Source organism: Talpa occidentalis, unplaced genomic scaffold (genome assembly GCF_014898055.3).
Source record: "Talpa occidentalis isolate TD23 unplaced genomic scaffold, MPIMG_talOcc4v2.1 talOcc4.7, whole genome shotgun sequence".
Classification (NCBI taxonomy): Eukaryota; Metazoa; Chordata; class Mammalia; order Eulipotyphla; family Talpidae; genus Talpa; species Talpa occidentalis.
In genome coordinates this window covers 64,052,521-64,069,088 of record NW_023605083.1, presented here as the reverse complement: position 1 = coordinate 64,069,088, position 16,568 = coordinate 64,052,521, and the positions used below count along the sequence as shown (strand labels likewise).

At 40.5% G+C, this 16,568-nt stretch overlaps 1 protein-coding gene across 3 annotated transcripts; it reads right to left on the bottom strand.

Moving 5' to 3' along the window:
* Positions 1-828: 828 nt before the first annotated feature.
* On the bottom strand, positions 829-16,541 carry PRPF4 (pre-mRNA processing factor 4). Of its 3 annotated transcripts, none has more exons than XM_037493447.2 (14): positions 16,429-16,541; positions 15,490-15,670; positions 13,135-13,321; positions 11,156-11,243; positions 10,693-10,772; positions 10,441-10,534; positions 9,864-9,958; positions 8,419-8,477; positions 7,874-7,997; positions 6,495-6,584; positions 3,512-3,634; positions 3,295-3,402; positions 3,088-3,206; positions 829-2,600 (listed from the first exon to the last, which is right to left on the bottom strand). In XM_037493447.2, the coding sequence occupies exons 1-14, from the start codon at positions 16,453-16,455 to the stop codon at positions 2,407-2,409; spliced, it is 1,569 nt and encodes a 522-aa protein (XP_037349344.1). In that variant the 5' UTR covers positions 16,456-16,541; the 3' UTR covers positions 829-2,406. The 3 variants fall into 3 exon arrangements, with proteins under 3 accessions (XP_037349344.1, XP_037349345.1, XP_037349346.1); XM_037493448.2 differs by having other exon boundaries at positions 15,490-15,667; XM_037493449.2 differs by lacking the exon at positions 16,429-16,541 and adding an exon at positions 16,136-16,352.
* Positions 16,542-16,568: the final 27 nt, after the last annotated feature.

Here is a 16,568-nt window from a genome sequence, read left to right as displayed (position 1 = left end):
AGCACTATGGACTATTAAATTCATGAGATAGATGCAGGGAAATTAACTCCTGTGGCATGAAGTTAGATGCAGCAACTTGTCAAAAGGGTGGACAGTAAAGCAGCTCAGGCTATGCACAGGACACACCACACAGGCCGACTGGTCTTTTTGGCTAGTGTTGCCAACACACTCAGTAAAGGCCTAGGAAATCTCTCAACAGGTCACAGCCCAGGCTCCCTCACTTAAGGGCTCCCTCATTTACTAACTGGTAACCTTGAGCAAGTTACCTAGCTTTTGCCAGTCTCAAATTTTATCTCTACAAGGGGATAATTGTGTAACTCCTAAGATTGCGAGTTTAACCAGAATGCCTGAATGGACCTAGTGTCTAGGGAGAGACTAGTGACTAGCATCCTGCTCAGTGGTGGCTCTGATCTTATCTCACCATTATCTGAAATGACACACCTGGTTTATGCGTAGCTGCCTTCTCAACACTTCTAGTATATACGCCACGACACTTAGATGAAATGTTAAAAAAAAAGTAAAATTGAAACTTGAAAAACAGAGGGCCTCCCCGGTGGCGCAGCGGTTGAGCGTTGGGTTGCGAAGCTGCCCGCGGCCTCTGCAGCGCCGGTTCGATCCCCGGCTTCTCCCCGGCCACCGGAGGGTCCCACATGGCGCGCAGACCTCTCCTGCCGCCCACTGCTCCCCTCAGCAGTGTACTTCGGTCCTTCTGCCTGCTCTGCTCCTCGCTCTGGCTCTGGTGAATTCTCTCACCCTCCCGCGCTTCTGACTGTACCCAGTGCTTGTATAAACAAACAAACAAACAAACAAACAAATAAAACATGCCTCTATTTAAAAAAAAAAAACAAAACTTGAAAAACAAAACTTTTGTGAGCACACTGTATCCTAATTGTGTGCTAATATGCTGTGTTCATCACTGTCCTACACATATACAAAGTATATTGAAAAATAATTTCTTTTCATAGCCAACTGTTGAGGAAAATAAAGTCTATTAATACCTAAGCAGGGAAATGCCCAAAAGAGGGTAGAGTGAAGAATTCAGAAGCTTTAACAAATAAACAGTATGATATACTGAAATCAAATTACACAGAACATCTAACCATGTATCACACATTCTGAAGTTTGCAGAAGAGAGCTGGACAAAGCTACTCTCGGCCTCTGTGAACAAATGAAGTATTTCAAACATTCAAGGAGAAGCCGTATCTGAGTCCTTCTTGAATTCTCTAAATCCTTTCTTTGATTCCTGTACTTATGGGTGCATTTACTGGGTACTTTGACACTTCAGTGGTTATACATTTCTGGTGGAAAGAGGAGAAGGTCATTGCTGCCTTGCTGATGATTACAGTGATATAAGTCACTCTATACAGTTCACTGGTTCTCAGGCCCACAATGCAAGAGTTTTCTGTTTGTTAAGAAATGAACAGAGTGCTTACTAAGAACATGGAAAACGGACTGAGTCATATTTGAGATCATTTGTTTTATCTCAAACCAAAAAAAAGGGAACCTCTCTGGACTAATGGCTGGATTCAGAAAATTCTTTTAAAGGATTATACCAGGGTTTTACTCTGCAGCAACTGTGTAATAAAGAAAAAAAAGTTGATGTCAGGCATACCAAGTAATGATTTTTTTTGAAGTTACTGCAACATGAAGGGTAAATTCTTTAAATAACCAACAGAGAGGAGACTGTACATAGACATGTTTGCTTTCTAAAACTTTCATTGAAACTTGACAGATGGCCTAGCTCTGGGGTAACACCAACGATGTCAAGCAAAATGGAAGACATTTTCTGACAAGGTGAATGTTCAGTTCTGAGCGTCCTGATGCAGTCATGAGCATTCCAAGTGAACACAAAAGAAAGAGGTAAATTTTTCTTTACTGCATAATCTTGAGCATAGCTGTGGTCTATTGCTTCACCTCCCATTATCATGAGGAAAATTCTCGCTCTGCTAGGTACTGTTGAACCAGTGTGTGCTGAGATGTGCCTCTTTACTTGAGGGCTTCCGGCTATAGTCCAGCTGCCTTGCTCTGTGGCTGACATATAGTCCAGAAAATCTACCATGTAAGTCAAGTTTCAAGGATTAGAAATGGAGTCAGTCACAATCCTGAGTGCTGTGAGGGAGGCAACAGGGCACTGAAACAAAAGATTAATAAAAACAATGTCTACACAGTTCGTGGCAGGGCTTAAAGATGGAAATTAAAATTTCAACCATGAAAAGGGTTCATCAATACCCAGGGACATGGCTGCCTGCCTGGAGTGGGGGCTGACATGGAAATCCAATTCTATCGAGGGTCTATACATGGTAATTGGCAAAAAACATGATAGAACAAAAACACTTCAATTCCTTTGTCTTAAAAATGGCTCGTAAGGGAGAGCTTAAGATTAGAGTCCACTGTCAATGGTCCTGCCTATTCAGCCATCCAGAGTTTGAAGGTCCTGTCATATGAGCAAGTGGCTATAAGCTGCCCATCAGAAGAAATGTCTAGGCCCATCACTTTGCCTTCATGGCCAGCAAGAGTCTTCAGTGGGGACCAGCCTGGGTGGGTCCAGATCTTGGCTGTGTTATCGTAGGCACCAGTGAGCAAGAAGTTCCCATGGATAGCTACAAGAGAAAACAATAGGAGTTGCTTAAGGAATTCAAAACAGCAAACAAAAGCCCCCAAATTTGCTAGAACATACTATTTTGAAAAAGGTCTTTTTTCATTCAGAAAGACCTAACACTCCAATCTATACTCCTACTAGGTCTCCAGGAAAAGTGGACAACTACAAACTTGGGGAACAAATTATATTAAGGTCTTTTGGTTCCTTCCCTGATAGAAACCTGTTCAGAATAATATTAAGGATTCAGTGCTTATAACTTTCATCAAGAAAAATGTTAAAGGAAAACATTCAGGGAAGTCTTCTTTACTTCTTAGCAAGTAGCAGCATGCTCTGTCTAAAAGTATGGAAAGAAATTATAATTTGCTTCTTCAATAGTGTCCAAATTCTCTCCTGTTCCACTTCCAGATTAAGCTGAAGCCTGATCTGCATGTCATGGAAATACGATTGGCCCATCTCATGATTAGCCCTAAAACAGGAAGGATGCTTACGCTCAAACTTGACACCAGTCACTAAGTTCTGATGGGCAGGGATGGTATACACACAGCGCCGCTGTCGAAGGTCCCACACTTTGCAGGTATTGTCACCACTCCCAGTTGCGATGTGGTAGCTATGGGTCAGACATACACTGAAGTTAAAGACAAAGAGTACTTCCAACCAAGAACCTCTCCACCCCTCTGTCAGTGAACTTATTTTACCCATTAGGGGAGAAATGTATTCCATAGATTTCCTTCAAGTGGCCTTCTAGGAACATGATACAACGTCCTGTGCGCAGGTCCCAAACTCGACCAAATGCATCCAGTCCCCTGGTAAAATAATTCACAAATGGACCTTCTGAATCACTTTATCTCGGAAATAGGCATATATAAGAAACAGGACTACTAGTTGCCCTGCGAGTAGTGGAAGAAGCCTTACCCAGTGCCAGCCAAAGAGCCATCTTGATGGAAGGCAATGTCATACACACCCATGCTGTGGCCTTCCTGATGCAGGATCTCCTCCTGAGCCTCCAAATCCCATAAGCGCCACGAGCGGTCATAGCTGAAAAACCAAACTAACAATTAACCCACAGATATCCATTCAGTTCCTGCAATGTACAAGGCACATGAAATAGCTACAGCTTAAGTTATGCTTCTGGAACTATACATACAACTGTATTAATGAAAAACTCCTTTCTGAGATAAATAATATCTCAACAACTAAGCCCACGTGTCTTAGGTGCTAACTGAGGAACCAGGGGACTCCTAAACCTAAACCTACCTTGGTGGTTATTTTAAGCCTTCCCCAAGGAAAGCCCAGCAAAAATTCTGTCACCCATCTTTAAAGACACATCACCCAAAGCAGTGATAGTGAAGCCAAAGGTAAACAGCTGGGACTACATCAAATTAAAGAGCTTCTGCACAGCAAAAGAGACAGTAATCAAAACAAAGAGACACGCTTGGAGAAAATCTCCCACTGATTGGGAGAAAATTTTTGCACACAACACTAATGATAAAGGACTGATAACAAACAAAAACCTACAAAGAGCTAACGAGACCCAACAAAAACAAAGAAAATAATCCAGTCAAAAAATGGGCAGAAGAGCTAAAAAGAAATTTCTCCAAAGAGGAAATGCAAATGGCCAATAGGCATATGAAAAAATGTTCAACATCACTTGCAATCAGGGAAATGCAAATCAAAACAATGAGATACCATCTTACACCAGTGAGAATGGCACATATTAAAAAAACTAGCAACAACAAATGTTGGCGAGGGTGTGGAGAAAAAGGAACTCTCCTGCACTGCTGGTGGGAGTGCAAACTGGTCCAACCACTATGGAAAGCTGTGTGGAGATTCCTCAGCCTGCTAAAGATGGAGCTTCCATATGCTCCAGCAATTCCACTCCTAGGTATTTACCCAAAGGACACAGAAACATTAATTCAAAAGGGCACCTGCACCCCTATGTTTATAGCAGCACTGTTTACAATAGTTAAGCTATGGAAACAACCCAAATGCCCAAAAATAGATGACTGGATCAAGAAGAAGTGGTACATACACACCATGGAATATTACTCAGCAATCAAAAAAGATAAACTCATGTCATTTGCAGCAACATGGATGGAGCTGGAAGGGATCATGCTCAGTGAAATAAGCCAGAAAGAAAAAGAAAAATACCAGATGGTCTCATCATAGCAGGAATTTAGAAAACCTAAATAAGGGACCAGGAAAAAGACTAATTATAATAAAGTAAAAATCAAAATCAACAATCAACTATAAACCAAAGACATACTACCGGGGGTGGGGGTGGGGGAGGAGGGAGTAGGATCAAACAAGGGGGGTGGGAATTGTATGGGGACTATAACCAAGATAGAAAATGCATACATTGTGTAAAAATGAAAAATGATGTAAAAAATACATAAAATAAAAAAAAATTAAAAAAAAATTCTGTTACCTTCTTCCTTCCTCAATCCCATCATGTCCTTTCATCCACTGAGCATTTACACATTTACTGGGCTCTGAAGTGGATGCTGGGAATACAAAAGTCATTCATAAACAGCTTGATCATCAGGAACAGATCTTAAAAACAAAACTACATCTTTATAAGATCAAGCAATTTTCCACTAGGGTGCCAAAGCAATTAAATAGGGTAAGGAAAGTCTCTCTAATAGGTGGTGGTAGAATTGTCTAGCAAGTGGAAATAAAAACTAAACAAACAAACAAAAAAACCCTCAAGAAAAAAAATGGGTTAAACATGAATACTATACAAAAGAGGACATACAAATGGTCAGGAAACAAATGACAAAGTCCCCAGCACCAAATGTCATGAAGATCATGAAGATTTAAATGATGAGATCCCAGTATACACCTGCTAGATTGAGCAAAATGGTAATGCTGAACACTGTCAAGGAAGTGAATAACCCAGAATTCTAGAAATATGAAAGCAGTACAACCACCTCAGAAGACCACTTGAAAGTTAAATAAACATTTACCCTATGGCATAGCAACTGTATTCCTAGGTATTGATTCAAAAGAAAGTAAAAACATGACCACAAAAAGCATTATAAAAGAACATATATAGCAGCTTTATTCTGACCAGCCCACACCTAGAAACTACGTGTCTGAGTAGGTAAATGGATTAACAAAACAAATCATGGCATTCATGTAAAAATAAACTTAAAAAAAATGTTAACAATGAATGAATGTCTTTACTAAAAGTAAAAAAAAAAAGAGACAAAACACAGCAGTTATAAAACTGAATACTCCTCAGCAATAAGAAGGAGCTACCAAAGCACGCAACAACATGAACAAATCTTAAAAACGTTATGCCGAGTAAAAGAAACCAGACACAAATGAGTTCACACGGCAAGCACAGTTAATTCATGGTAACAGACATTCAATCTATGGTAGCTTTAGAAGGGGGAGGTGACTAAGAAAGGGTATGAGAGCGCCTCCCAGGGAGAGGGACACGTTCTGGTGACAAGGATGTGGGTCACGAGTGTATGCATTTATCTGTCAAGACTAAGTGAAATCAATTCATTCCACTGCTTCTAAGTTGTACCTCAAACAGAAAGTTCTTTAAGAGTCTGGCCTCATTGAAGTGTCAGAAACAGAGGGGAATCTGATTCGTAAACAGAGAAATTATAATACGATGTGTAGCAAAGCACATATACACCTCCAGTACTGGTCAAGAAAGGGAAGAGTAAAAACTAGTCTTCTGGCCATTAGTGACTTTGAAATGTCAGATGAACTGCAATTTAGATGCAAATGCTCTTAGCCCTAACTGCATCATATATTCTCTTTTGATTTGGATTTACTGCAGTCTAAGTAAAGACATGTACTCAAAAATTTTATATGGCAGCTAAACCAAAAAGGTTAACAAGATGCCATTGGTCTGCACCAATAGAACAACAAAATGGCTTACCAGGTGGTACCCAAGAAACGTCCCGATGGATGCCACATTACACGGGCTACACGCACTGTATGGCCTTCTATATCTGCCACGGGCTCATCACTGAAAAGGAATCAAACATATTTGAGTAAACTAGTCTACAGTTAAATATACATTCACCAAATTTATTAGCTGTTGTGCATAGATGAACCCACTCTGTGATTTGAGAGATCATATTATAACTTGAAATTTGTTAGAATTTAGGTCTCATACTAATTTAAGTCACTTCAAAAATTGAATGCATTTTTAAGGCTTTATCTTCAGGATTAGAGAAAAAAACAAAAGATACTTTAACCTGACAAGCAAAAGTCTCTCTGCACCAAAGCAGTATGGGGATTCTAAAAAGAAAAGGTATTTTGATAGAGGTGGAAGGTTACAGAAATAAACAGTTTGGGGACAAGAGGATTACAGCTGAATCTTGCTCAAATTTTAATGTGCTCAAGGAGCTACACAGATAAAGGAACGCCTAAGTAGACAGAGGCTTAGTTTCCTTTCAATGGCCATTATATTCTACAACCCAGCAACAGGAGATCTGAAACACCAATGAAAGGAAATAAACATGAACCCTAAAGAGGGCAATTAAAAAGGGAACTTTGTCAATGTGCACACAGAGCACTAATCAAAGCCCGAGGGGAACAAATATTGCTAAGTATTACCAAAGCCAAATAAAATTTACTGTGCTCACAGGTAAAATCCTGTCTGGCTAAGAGAAGAGACTAATGAGCCATTTACAAAATCCTGGAATAAAAGCCTCAGGTGCTTTCCCAAAGAAAGACAACTAAGCCATTGAATTCAGATGTCTTTTAGTCAGCAAGGTGCTTCCAAAAATTTCTTGGAAAACAATAACCATAAAGACACTGGAAAAAAAAAAACAACAAAACCTTTTGTAGCTGGAAAATGTAGTCTGGATCAAAGATGCTGCTGTTGGGAGGGGGACATTTCTTTCCTGGCAATAATACCGCCCAAAGAGACCTCGTTTTGCTTCCTCTGTGGCTGTTTGCTAAGAACCAACATGCTGCCAAGAACATAATCTTTAGTCCATCTACCATAGAATGCTTTTCTCCAATGTCAATCTATTGCGTAGGAGGTACAATGGATCTTTTCAGAACAACTGTAGCTGGGAAACATGCAAAAATCAAGATCCAAAGTTAACAAGTAAGAAAAACCTGGCATGACTCCTCTGGTGAGAAAACAACGAAGAAAGAAATCCTCCATTCTATTTTCACACTAAGTTACCTTGACTCATAGAGCATCTCTGGGGTTAAATGCCAGTTTTTCAGGTCCCAAGGGCCATCCAATTCATTTTTTACTTTAGTGACTATAGTCTGGAAACAAAGCAGTTATATATTCACCTGTCAAGGCTCCAAAGCTTCACAGAACCATCAGCAGCACACGAGGCCAGGTTGACATCTTTTTGGTCCAAGGATACAGTGGATTTGGGATGGAAGACAATTGCTCCTACATTTGTGTTATGGCCTGAAAGAGTGTTAAGTGATGAAAGTTAAAGGGTTCCGACCCCTTATAACCTAACTGCAAAACAGACTATGATGGATAATGGAGATACAAATGAGGGGCTATGTAAACGCAGAATATTAGTGATTATTCAACTACTGAAAAACACGAATCTAATTTAAACTAATAATTATGTATTATTTTAAAAGGCCAAACACAAAAAAAACTGTTTTTGGTATATAGACTGCAAAATAGCAGAGCATGCTGGAATTGAGAGAATAGTATGTAAATGAGGTCTTCTCTTCTAGCTTTGTGGTCAGAGAAACCAAATCCAATTAAATGGAATCAATAACTATATGGATTCTCAGTGTCAGACAGTTTACTGCTTGATAGAGTTCACACTAGGAAGAAGACTAAACTATAAACAAGACTGTCTGTAACTCACCTCGAAGAGTGTGAAGGAGGTTGCAATCAGGAACAGACCAGAGCTTGCAAAGCCCACTCCTATCAAATACAAAGGAAAGCATCTCAGCCAGGGTTGGTCTGGGAAGGAAAAGGTACCTTGGTAACATTACTAAAGGACAATCTCTTCTTACCCCCAATAAAATTTACAGTGGCAGACAGAAAAATAAAAATCAGAGGCACATCATCTGGAGGGTTATTTCCAGATCTCAGGCACAGAGACCTGCATTGGATTAATTAATACAGCACAAGTTGCTATTCTCCTTAACTTCTGACCAATTTGTGAGGAAGGGAAGAAAATTAAGCTAGTTTATAAGATTAAAAACAACGATACTACATTCTTAAACATGAACACTGTGTTGTTTACAAAGTATGTGTTTTGAAAAGATTTTTTTAAAAGATTTATTTATTTATACAAGCCCTGGGCACAGTCAGAAGCATGGGAGGTTAAGAGAATTCACCAGAGCCAGAGCGGGGAACAGAACAGGCAGACTGACGAAATAGACTGCTGGGGGGAGCAGTGGGTGTGGCAGGAGAGGTCTGTCACGCCATGTGGGACCCTCGCCGGTAGCCAGGGATCGAACTGGCGCTGCAAGACTGTGGGCAGGTTTGCAGCCCAGCGCTCAACCGCTGCACCACCAGAGGAGGCCCGAAAAGATTTTTTATTTTGGAAATATTTTAACAAATTATGCTTTTATCATAACAAATGATGCTTATAATAGACCTGGTGAGGTCCATAAGGCAGGAATGATCATTTCTATTTTATAATGAATGTAACTGAAATTTGGAGAGTGGGTGGATTTGTGTACATCCTTGCTCTCTCCTGACCCACAGTCTCAATTTCTGCCTGGTTCAGCACCCCATGCACACTGTGCAAGGAGGTTCACTGCGTCAATCCCACAAAAATAACTAAATAACAAAACAACAAACTGATCACATCCTTAAGTTTTCTGGATGTGTGGTGACAAGTAGAAAACAAAATAAAGATAAAAATAATGATTCATGTTTACTGAGTCCCTGCCATTTACCAGGCATTATCATAGCAAAATGCTTTACAAACATTTTCCTTTACAGTTGAAGGAAGTGGAAGTTTACAGAGATTAAACATCTTGCTGAGGCACATAACTGAAAAAGAGAAGCTATACCGAGGTGTGGGTAGTCTGCAAGCTCGCTATGGGATCTGCTCCAAAACACTAGAGTCAAGCCTGCTACATGTCATAGATTTCTGGGCCCTTTATACAATCAGAAGTATTCACAAAGACTTTACTGTATAACACCAGCACAGAGCAGTAGTATCTCTAGTTTGGTGTGACCCTGAGAAGCAGAGGAAGAGGACATAAAAACAGACATTTAACACAAAAGCTGATTATTTTCCCCCTGAACCTATTACCCATTTAGGGAAAAAAGTCAGTGTAAAATGTGACTTACCAACAAGCTGTGGCCAGCATTTTGGAGTTGGGACTAAAATGGCAGTAGGAGATAGGTCGGTCGTCCCCAATCTGACTGCAGAAATTATTTAAAGACTTAAAAAAAAAAAAAAGGCAAATGCCGATCATCAATATGTTAATCCAAGTTTCCTGGCTTTTCCACCATAAAAAAAGCTTAGTTTTAACCCAATCCAAGATTCTCACTAGGAGACACTTATATTGCTGAAAGGATGGAGTTAAAGCTTATCTGGAAATTTGTGTGCTGCCTTCCTCACGCTTAATATCACTAGCTTCTGTGTCAACTAAACATAAACAGGAAAACCAGGGACAAATTTAAAGTACGGTTTTGACATAGTAAAAAGGAGAATTAAAGGCAGAACCATTGGCTTCTGTTGAGTACAAAGCACAGTCAGTTCCTGACACGTTTACTGTGGCTCCTCCCAAACAGCAACCGAACAAGCAGGGAGAAATGATTCTAGCTGTCTTTACCTTCCTAAAGGTACATGATGCCAAAGCATAAAATCTGATAAACACTTATGAAACTGTAAGAGACTGGAAAATTGCAAATAGCATTTTACCCGGAGAGATTTGTGCAGCTCTTGCACCTGAGAGGTCCTTGTTGTCTCAGGAATCTCTTTGTGAAGACGGGCCTCCTCCAAGCGTTTCATCGCCCTGTGACAGAAACAACATCATGACCACGAGCAAGTGGGTTGGAACTATGAGTCCAATGTGTCTCTGCCAGTCTATCTCACTTATCATATAGAGCAGGTCCTCAGCCCTTGCAAGGAAACAAGAGAAAAACGCTTCTTTTTTCTTGAGGCTCTCCTTACCTGGGTAATGAATAATTAGCAATCCACAGTCTAGCAACCTTCAGGCTGTTCGGTCCTTCATGATACCAAGTTTGATGATACTGAAAGTTAAATAAAGAACAAATACATTAAGTCTAAAGCCTTCCTACTCCACCCCTCCCTTTCAATTTTCCAGTGCAACTGCCCAGAAAGAAGGTGAATTCATTCTGTAATAAGATGAAATCAGGTTTTCTACTGTTTTCTTTCTATTAGGTGGTTTCTGGTTCCTTGTCAAAAGTTACACCGCTAATATTACAGCTTTTTCCTGAATGGAAAATTCACTCATCTCCATTCATACCTACACAAGAACCACATATTACTGCCAGCAACTATTTCTAAATCAGAGACATCACACCCCCATCCCCGATCCTATCAAAGCAAAGCAAGGAGAATCAGCCCCTCATTTTCTTCATGTTTATACTATAAAGCCAAAGATATACTTTACCTCTTCTTTGGACTTCTTAGATTTCTCATCATCTTTTTTGGTCTTTTTTAAGGCATCAGTACCAACCACTGAGAGGATATTTCTTAACCTATAACAGAAAAGATTAAAATTTAATCAGCGTTGAGATGAGACAGTATAAAAGTACATCTAAAACAGGAAACTTCTCTTCCTTTCTTATCATCAAAGCCCCAAGCAAGTGTCTTCCTTCATTTAAGAGTCAAAATGTCATGCCTAAACTTCCACTGTCATTCCTTTCCCTCAATCCTCTGTATGTGAAGATTCCCTAAATTGAACTATAAGCAATTATCCTGCTCAACGTTGAATCAACTAGCACCTGGACAGCTACCATTCGCTCTGCCAGGAGAGCAAACCTTCACTCTATGCCACAATGTGTTGTATGGTGACCCAGGTGCTAGGTACGTAACAGCTAAGAAACAGTCTTGATTTCAAGTAGCCCAGCCAGGGTGGTGGTGGTAAAGAGATAAAAAGTATTAAGGAACTACAGTACAGAATATTTAGTATGACAGTGGTAGTAGAAGATGGGGTGGGGGAACATAAAAGGAGGGCCCAACGTAGGCTTGGGATCAGAGAAGGCTTATGGAGGTGTTATCTAAACCAAGTCCTGAAAGAGTCAGGTGAACATTTCAAGAGTGGGGAAGGACAGCTGAGGCAACTCATGCAACAAACATAAAGCCCTAGAGGTAAGAAGAGCATGTTAAGTTTAGAATCACAAGTACTTTACTTATGACTGGAGCAGAGTATAAAAAAAGAATTGGTAAGGGGATGACTAGAAATGTAAGAGGGATCAGGTCACAAAGAGCTCCTGATGCTATCCAAGTATGACACTGTAGGATTATTAGCAAGCAATTAACTCAGCAGGTTTGGGGCTATCCCAACAGTCTAGATGTAAAAGCAAAAGAAGAAAGAGAAAACAGGATACACTGTAGGTACACTGCAGAAATAGAATAGACTAATGGGTGAATTATAAAGGAGTTGGGTGAATTACAAAGGAGTTGAGGCAGGTTTTCAACTGAAAATTATGTTTGGGTATCAAAGTTTACAAGAATAGGAGAGGGTAGGGAGAAGTTCCATTTAGACAGGTCAAGTCTGAAGTCTAAGGGATGTGTAGCTGCAGAGCTCTGGGAGTCCCCAGAAGGTTTATGGTAAACAATGACCCATGGGAGCTGATCTGACCACTCCAGGTAAGTGTGGTTCTTTAACCACAGTATATAAAGGTGAGGCAGAGGAAAAGAGGCTTCAAGGTGAGAAGAATTAACGAGACAGGAAGAAAATTAGGGGTACTTGGTTTTATGAGAGCCAAGGAAAGAGAGAAGTTTAAAAATGGAGTGGCTGGCAGTGAATTGGGGCTATTCTTAGGAAAAATGAGTTAATGACCTTAATAAAGGCCATTTCAATGTGGCAGGGATCAATCATTTTGCAGTGAGTTGAAGGGTAAATGAGAGGTAAATGTAACTAACTCTTCCAAGAAGCCTAATGATGAAGAAGAGAGACTGAAAGTGGATAAAAAGACAAGAGGTGGTTCTCATAATTGCATATGACTAGTCTGACACTAAACTGTGCAACCTTAAAAGCACAAGAGGAGCCTTATCTGAAGACAATCCCCCTCTTCAAAAGCCAAAAAACATTTACCATTTCATGTCACTGATGAAGAAAGCATCTGATATCTAAATTTTCAAAGTTCAAGAACAAATGTTCACTCAACAAAATATCCTGTACTGGAAATGGTAGGGAGAGGAACAAAAGATGTTCGAAGTCTCTTACAGCCTACAAAGAAAAATGCTTACTGGAGTAAAAACTGGCATAAGACTCGGACTATGGGCCAAAATATATATATACACTTAATAAAATACTCTGTTAACATTATCTGAGATGTTCTATTAAATGTTTTAGCTACAAATAACTGACATTTGGAACTAGAACTCTGTGATGAAAAAATAAAAAATATTTAGAAAGGGCACCTTTCTCTTCTTTCAGCAGGACCCTCTCCAAAAAGTGTGATGGGCTCCCCCAAGGCTCTGAGGCAAGCCTTGACCTCTGAGTCGTCTGTGGAAACATTGATTTGCCGGGCTCGCTTCCTTCTCTCAAACTCTGCTAGTACTTCAGCCTGTCGCTCGCTGATGTGCTCTTCAATTTCAAACACTTCTCCTATTAAAAAAAAAAAAGCCACAACCACCAGGCAATATTAACATAATACCAGATCTTCAGATAGGGCAAGAGAAAATTTAATAGATATGGAGTCTTTATATGCCCCCAAAGAAAGTTAATCATGTAATCTATTAATATTAGACACTTTAGAGGTATAGTTTGTTTCAGTTTACTAAATGACACAGCTTTAAAAGGCAGGAAAAGGATTCAAGCCATCCTGTCTCATTTAGCAACCTTATATAAACACATGGCTTAGACGATGAGAAACTAAGAGTATATAGAGCATCTTTAGCAAGTTCTTCTATTCAGAAGCTCAAGTAGAAACATGATCTTAACAATTGCCAAAACTATTCTCTAAATAGTCCCAGTATAGGGACACTTACATAAATAATTACTGTGCAAATTATGTTTATTTAATTATAAGGCTTTTTGGATATTCTAGCAAGCAATTTATTTTTATTTTTTTTAAAGATTTATTTCTTATTTATTTATGCATACAAGAACTGGGGTATAGGCCAGAGATGCAGGATAATTCACCAGAGACAGAGTGGGGAGCAGAACAGGCAGAATGAAACACACTGAGGGGAGCAGCAGGTAAGACAGGAGAGGTCTGCTGTGCCATGTTGGTTAACTCCCTGGCCAGAGATCAAACTCATGCTGCATTGACTGGTGTTAGCTTGATAGTGCTGAGACTTAACCCCTGCGTCACCAGGGAGGCTCCTCCAGCAAGTAATTTAAAAATATACCAAAACAAAACCAAACCATCTTGGTGTTAGGTTCAGATATAAGCATTTGGATGAAAAATGGCAAGAACAGTGATGATACAGTAATGTTTAAAACATCACAAATGATTTTAACAGTTACTAAAGTGTATGTATAGAGAAAAATTGCGTAGGAAGATCAATGAGAAACTTCACAGAAATCCTTCCTACAGAGGTCTTTTCACTTTATAGCCTTCTGTAATGTTTGAATTTCTTATGACAAACGTGTATAATTTTATTTTAAAAATTAATGAACACTAGTCATTGACATGGAAAGGTACCTTTAACAGTATATTCAGTGAAAACTGCAGGTTACAAAACAATTTGTATATCATGGCTTCATTTATGGGAAAAATAAGTACTTTTAGAGCATCATGAAAGTCTCAGAAAAATAAAGATTAAATTAAGGGCCTCCTCTGGTGGCTCAGCGGTTGAGCACTGGGCTGCAAAGCAGCCTGCAGCCTCTGCAGCACCGGTTTGATCCCCGGCCACCAGGCGAGGGTCCCACATGGTGCGCAGACCTCTCCTGCCACCCCCTGCTCCCCTCAGCAGTGTACTTCGTCAGTCTGCCTGTTCTGTTCCCCGATTTGGCTCTGGTGAATTCTCTTACCCTCCCGCACTTCTGACTGTACCCAGTGCTTGTATAAATAAATAAATAAATGAATGAATGAATGAATGAATCTTAAAAAAAAAAGATTAAATTAAGAAGGTACAGGATATGCCACTTCATACTGTTCTACACTGATTTCTTTCAAAATAAAAACTATTACTTTTATAACTTAAAACAGATATTTTATAATGGGCGGAAAATGGGAAAACTAAAAAAAGGAAGAATATTATAAGCCATAGAGTCCAAATCAATGCTAGATCTACTCTCAATCTCCAGAAGACAAATGGAATCAAATTTGAAGCCAAATACACACCCAAATGACTACCACTAATGGAAAAAAAAGCTGTTTGTGTTTTTTTTTTAAAGATTTATTTATTTATTTATACAAGCACTGGGTACAGCCAGAAGCGCGGGAGGTTGAGAGAATTCACCAGAGCCAGAGCTGGGAGCAGAACAGACAGACTGATGAAGAAATGCACTGCTGAGGGGAGCAGAGGGCGTGGCAGGAGAGGTCTGCAGCCATATGGGACCCTCACCTGCGGCCAGAGATGGAACCGGTGCTGCAGAGGCTGCGGGCAGCTTCACAGCCCAGCACTCAACCTCTGCGCCACCAGGGGAGGCCCTGTTTTCAAAAGGTTTTAAGAAAAAGACTAGGCGAGTCTAAGCAAGGTAGGGAAAGTATAGCCTTACAGAATACAAGTTTAAAAATGGAATAATTTTGATGCTTCTAAGTTTAGATAGTCAATACAGAAATTTGAGCACTGAGGGTAAAGAGGGGTTCACACTTTGCATCTTACCAGAGGTTATGTTAATATTCCCAGCTTCAATTCCTGCTTTAAGTCCTTCTTTTCCTAAAATCCCAGACTCTCCTTTGGCAAGACGCTCCCTCTCCTTCTCCTCCAAACTTCCATAATAGATATGCGGTTTCTTCACAAGAGGAGCGACTAAGTCATCTGGTGCCTTAGTTTTGGTTGCCTGCTAAATCAAAGACCTGAATTAATCTAAGACTTCATCTTAGCAGTTTACTAAGCTTTCCTGAAGGATGAAGCTTATTCTTAACTTCAATCCTATTTCTCCACAAAGAAAAGGACAAGTTGGATGCCAGTTAAGATGCGTGTGCACAGATTTGGGGTGGTGGTGTTGGTTCATTCTCTCACTCCCTTAACTTTTGCAGACAGAAAGAGGCTGATAACACGAATTAACTCCTCTGGGTAATATTTCTACCAAAGGTTAACTCTGAAACATGTTTACTTCATTCAAATAAAAGTGCAATCTCTTCTTGAGTTTTATGAAACGGCCAGGGTTATGGCTCATCACGGGGGAATGATGAAGGATAACTGAAATAACCAACTAAAGGGGAACAAGTTGCAAAGTTACTGCTCCATACATTTCAGACGATTCCAGATGAGAAACAGCAGATAAGCACTTAGGAGGCCTCCTTACATTTAGAAGGTCTGACATAGACCTAAATCATGGACCAAGACCCTTCTCTCTTTCAGAGGTGTTCCTGGACTCGTGGGAAGAGGTGGTTACCGCTCGGGGTCGTGTGGAGAAGTGCAAATGAGCTAAAGCACAAGAAAGCCCTCAGGGATTCGGAAAACGCTGCTCGATGAAGACAAGACCGAGTCTCGCCTTCCTCCAGTCCTCCACCGCCTTGCCCCGCTTCCTAACGGCCCCTCCCGCAGGGACGCCCCCCCCGCCCCGCGTTCCCTGCCAGCGTGGGCTGCGATCTGTACCGTGGAGGAGGCTCGTGAGGAAGCCATGCCGGGCTCCCGCGCCGCCAAGCCCCGGCGATAGCGGAGCTCTACGTCCCAGACCGTCCACCGCGCGCCCAGAAAAGCGGAACTGCGTCACCGGCCGGAAGTGAGCCGAGAGC

Bases quoted from the DNA above. Each gene is read 5' to 3' on its own strand.
- PRPF4 (XM_037493447.2), bottom strand. From the start codon at position 16,455: ATGGCTTCCTCACGAGCCTCCTCCACG. The intron at 9,959-10,440 runs GTAAAATGCTAT...TTTTTTTTTAAG, and splicing joins AGCTGCACAAATCTCTCCGG to TCTTTAAATAATTTCTGCAG. The intron at 7,998-8,418 runs GTGAGTTACAGA...ACACTCTTTCAG, and splicing joins CCTCCTTCACACTCTTCGAG to GCCATAACACAAATGTAGGA.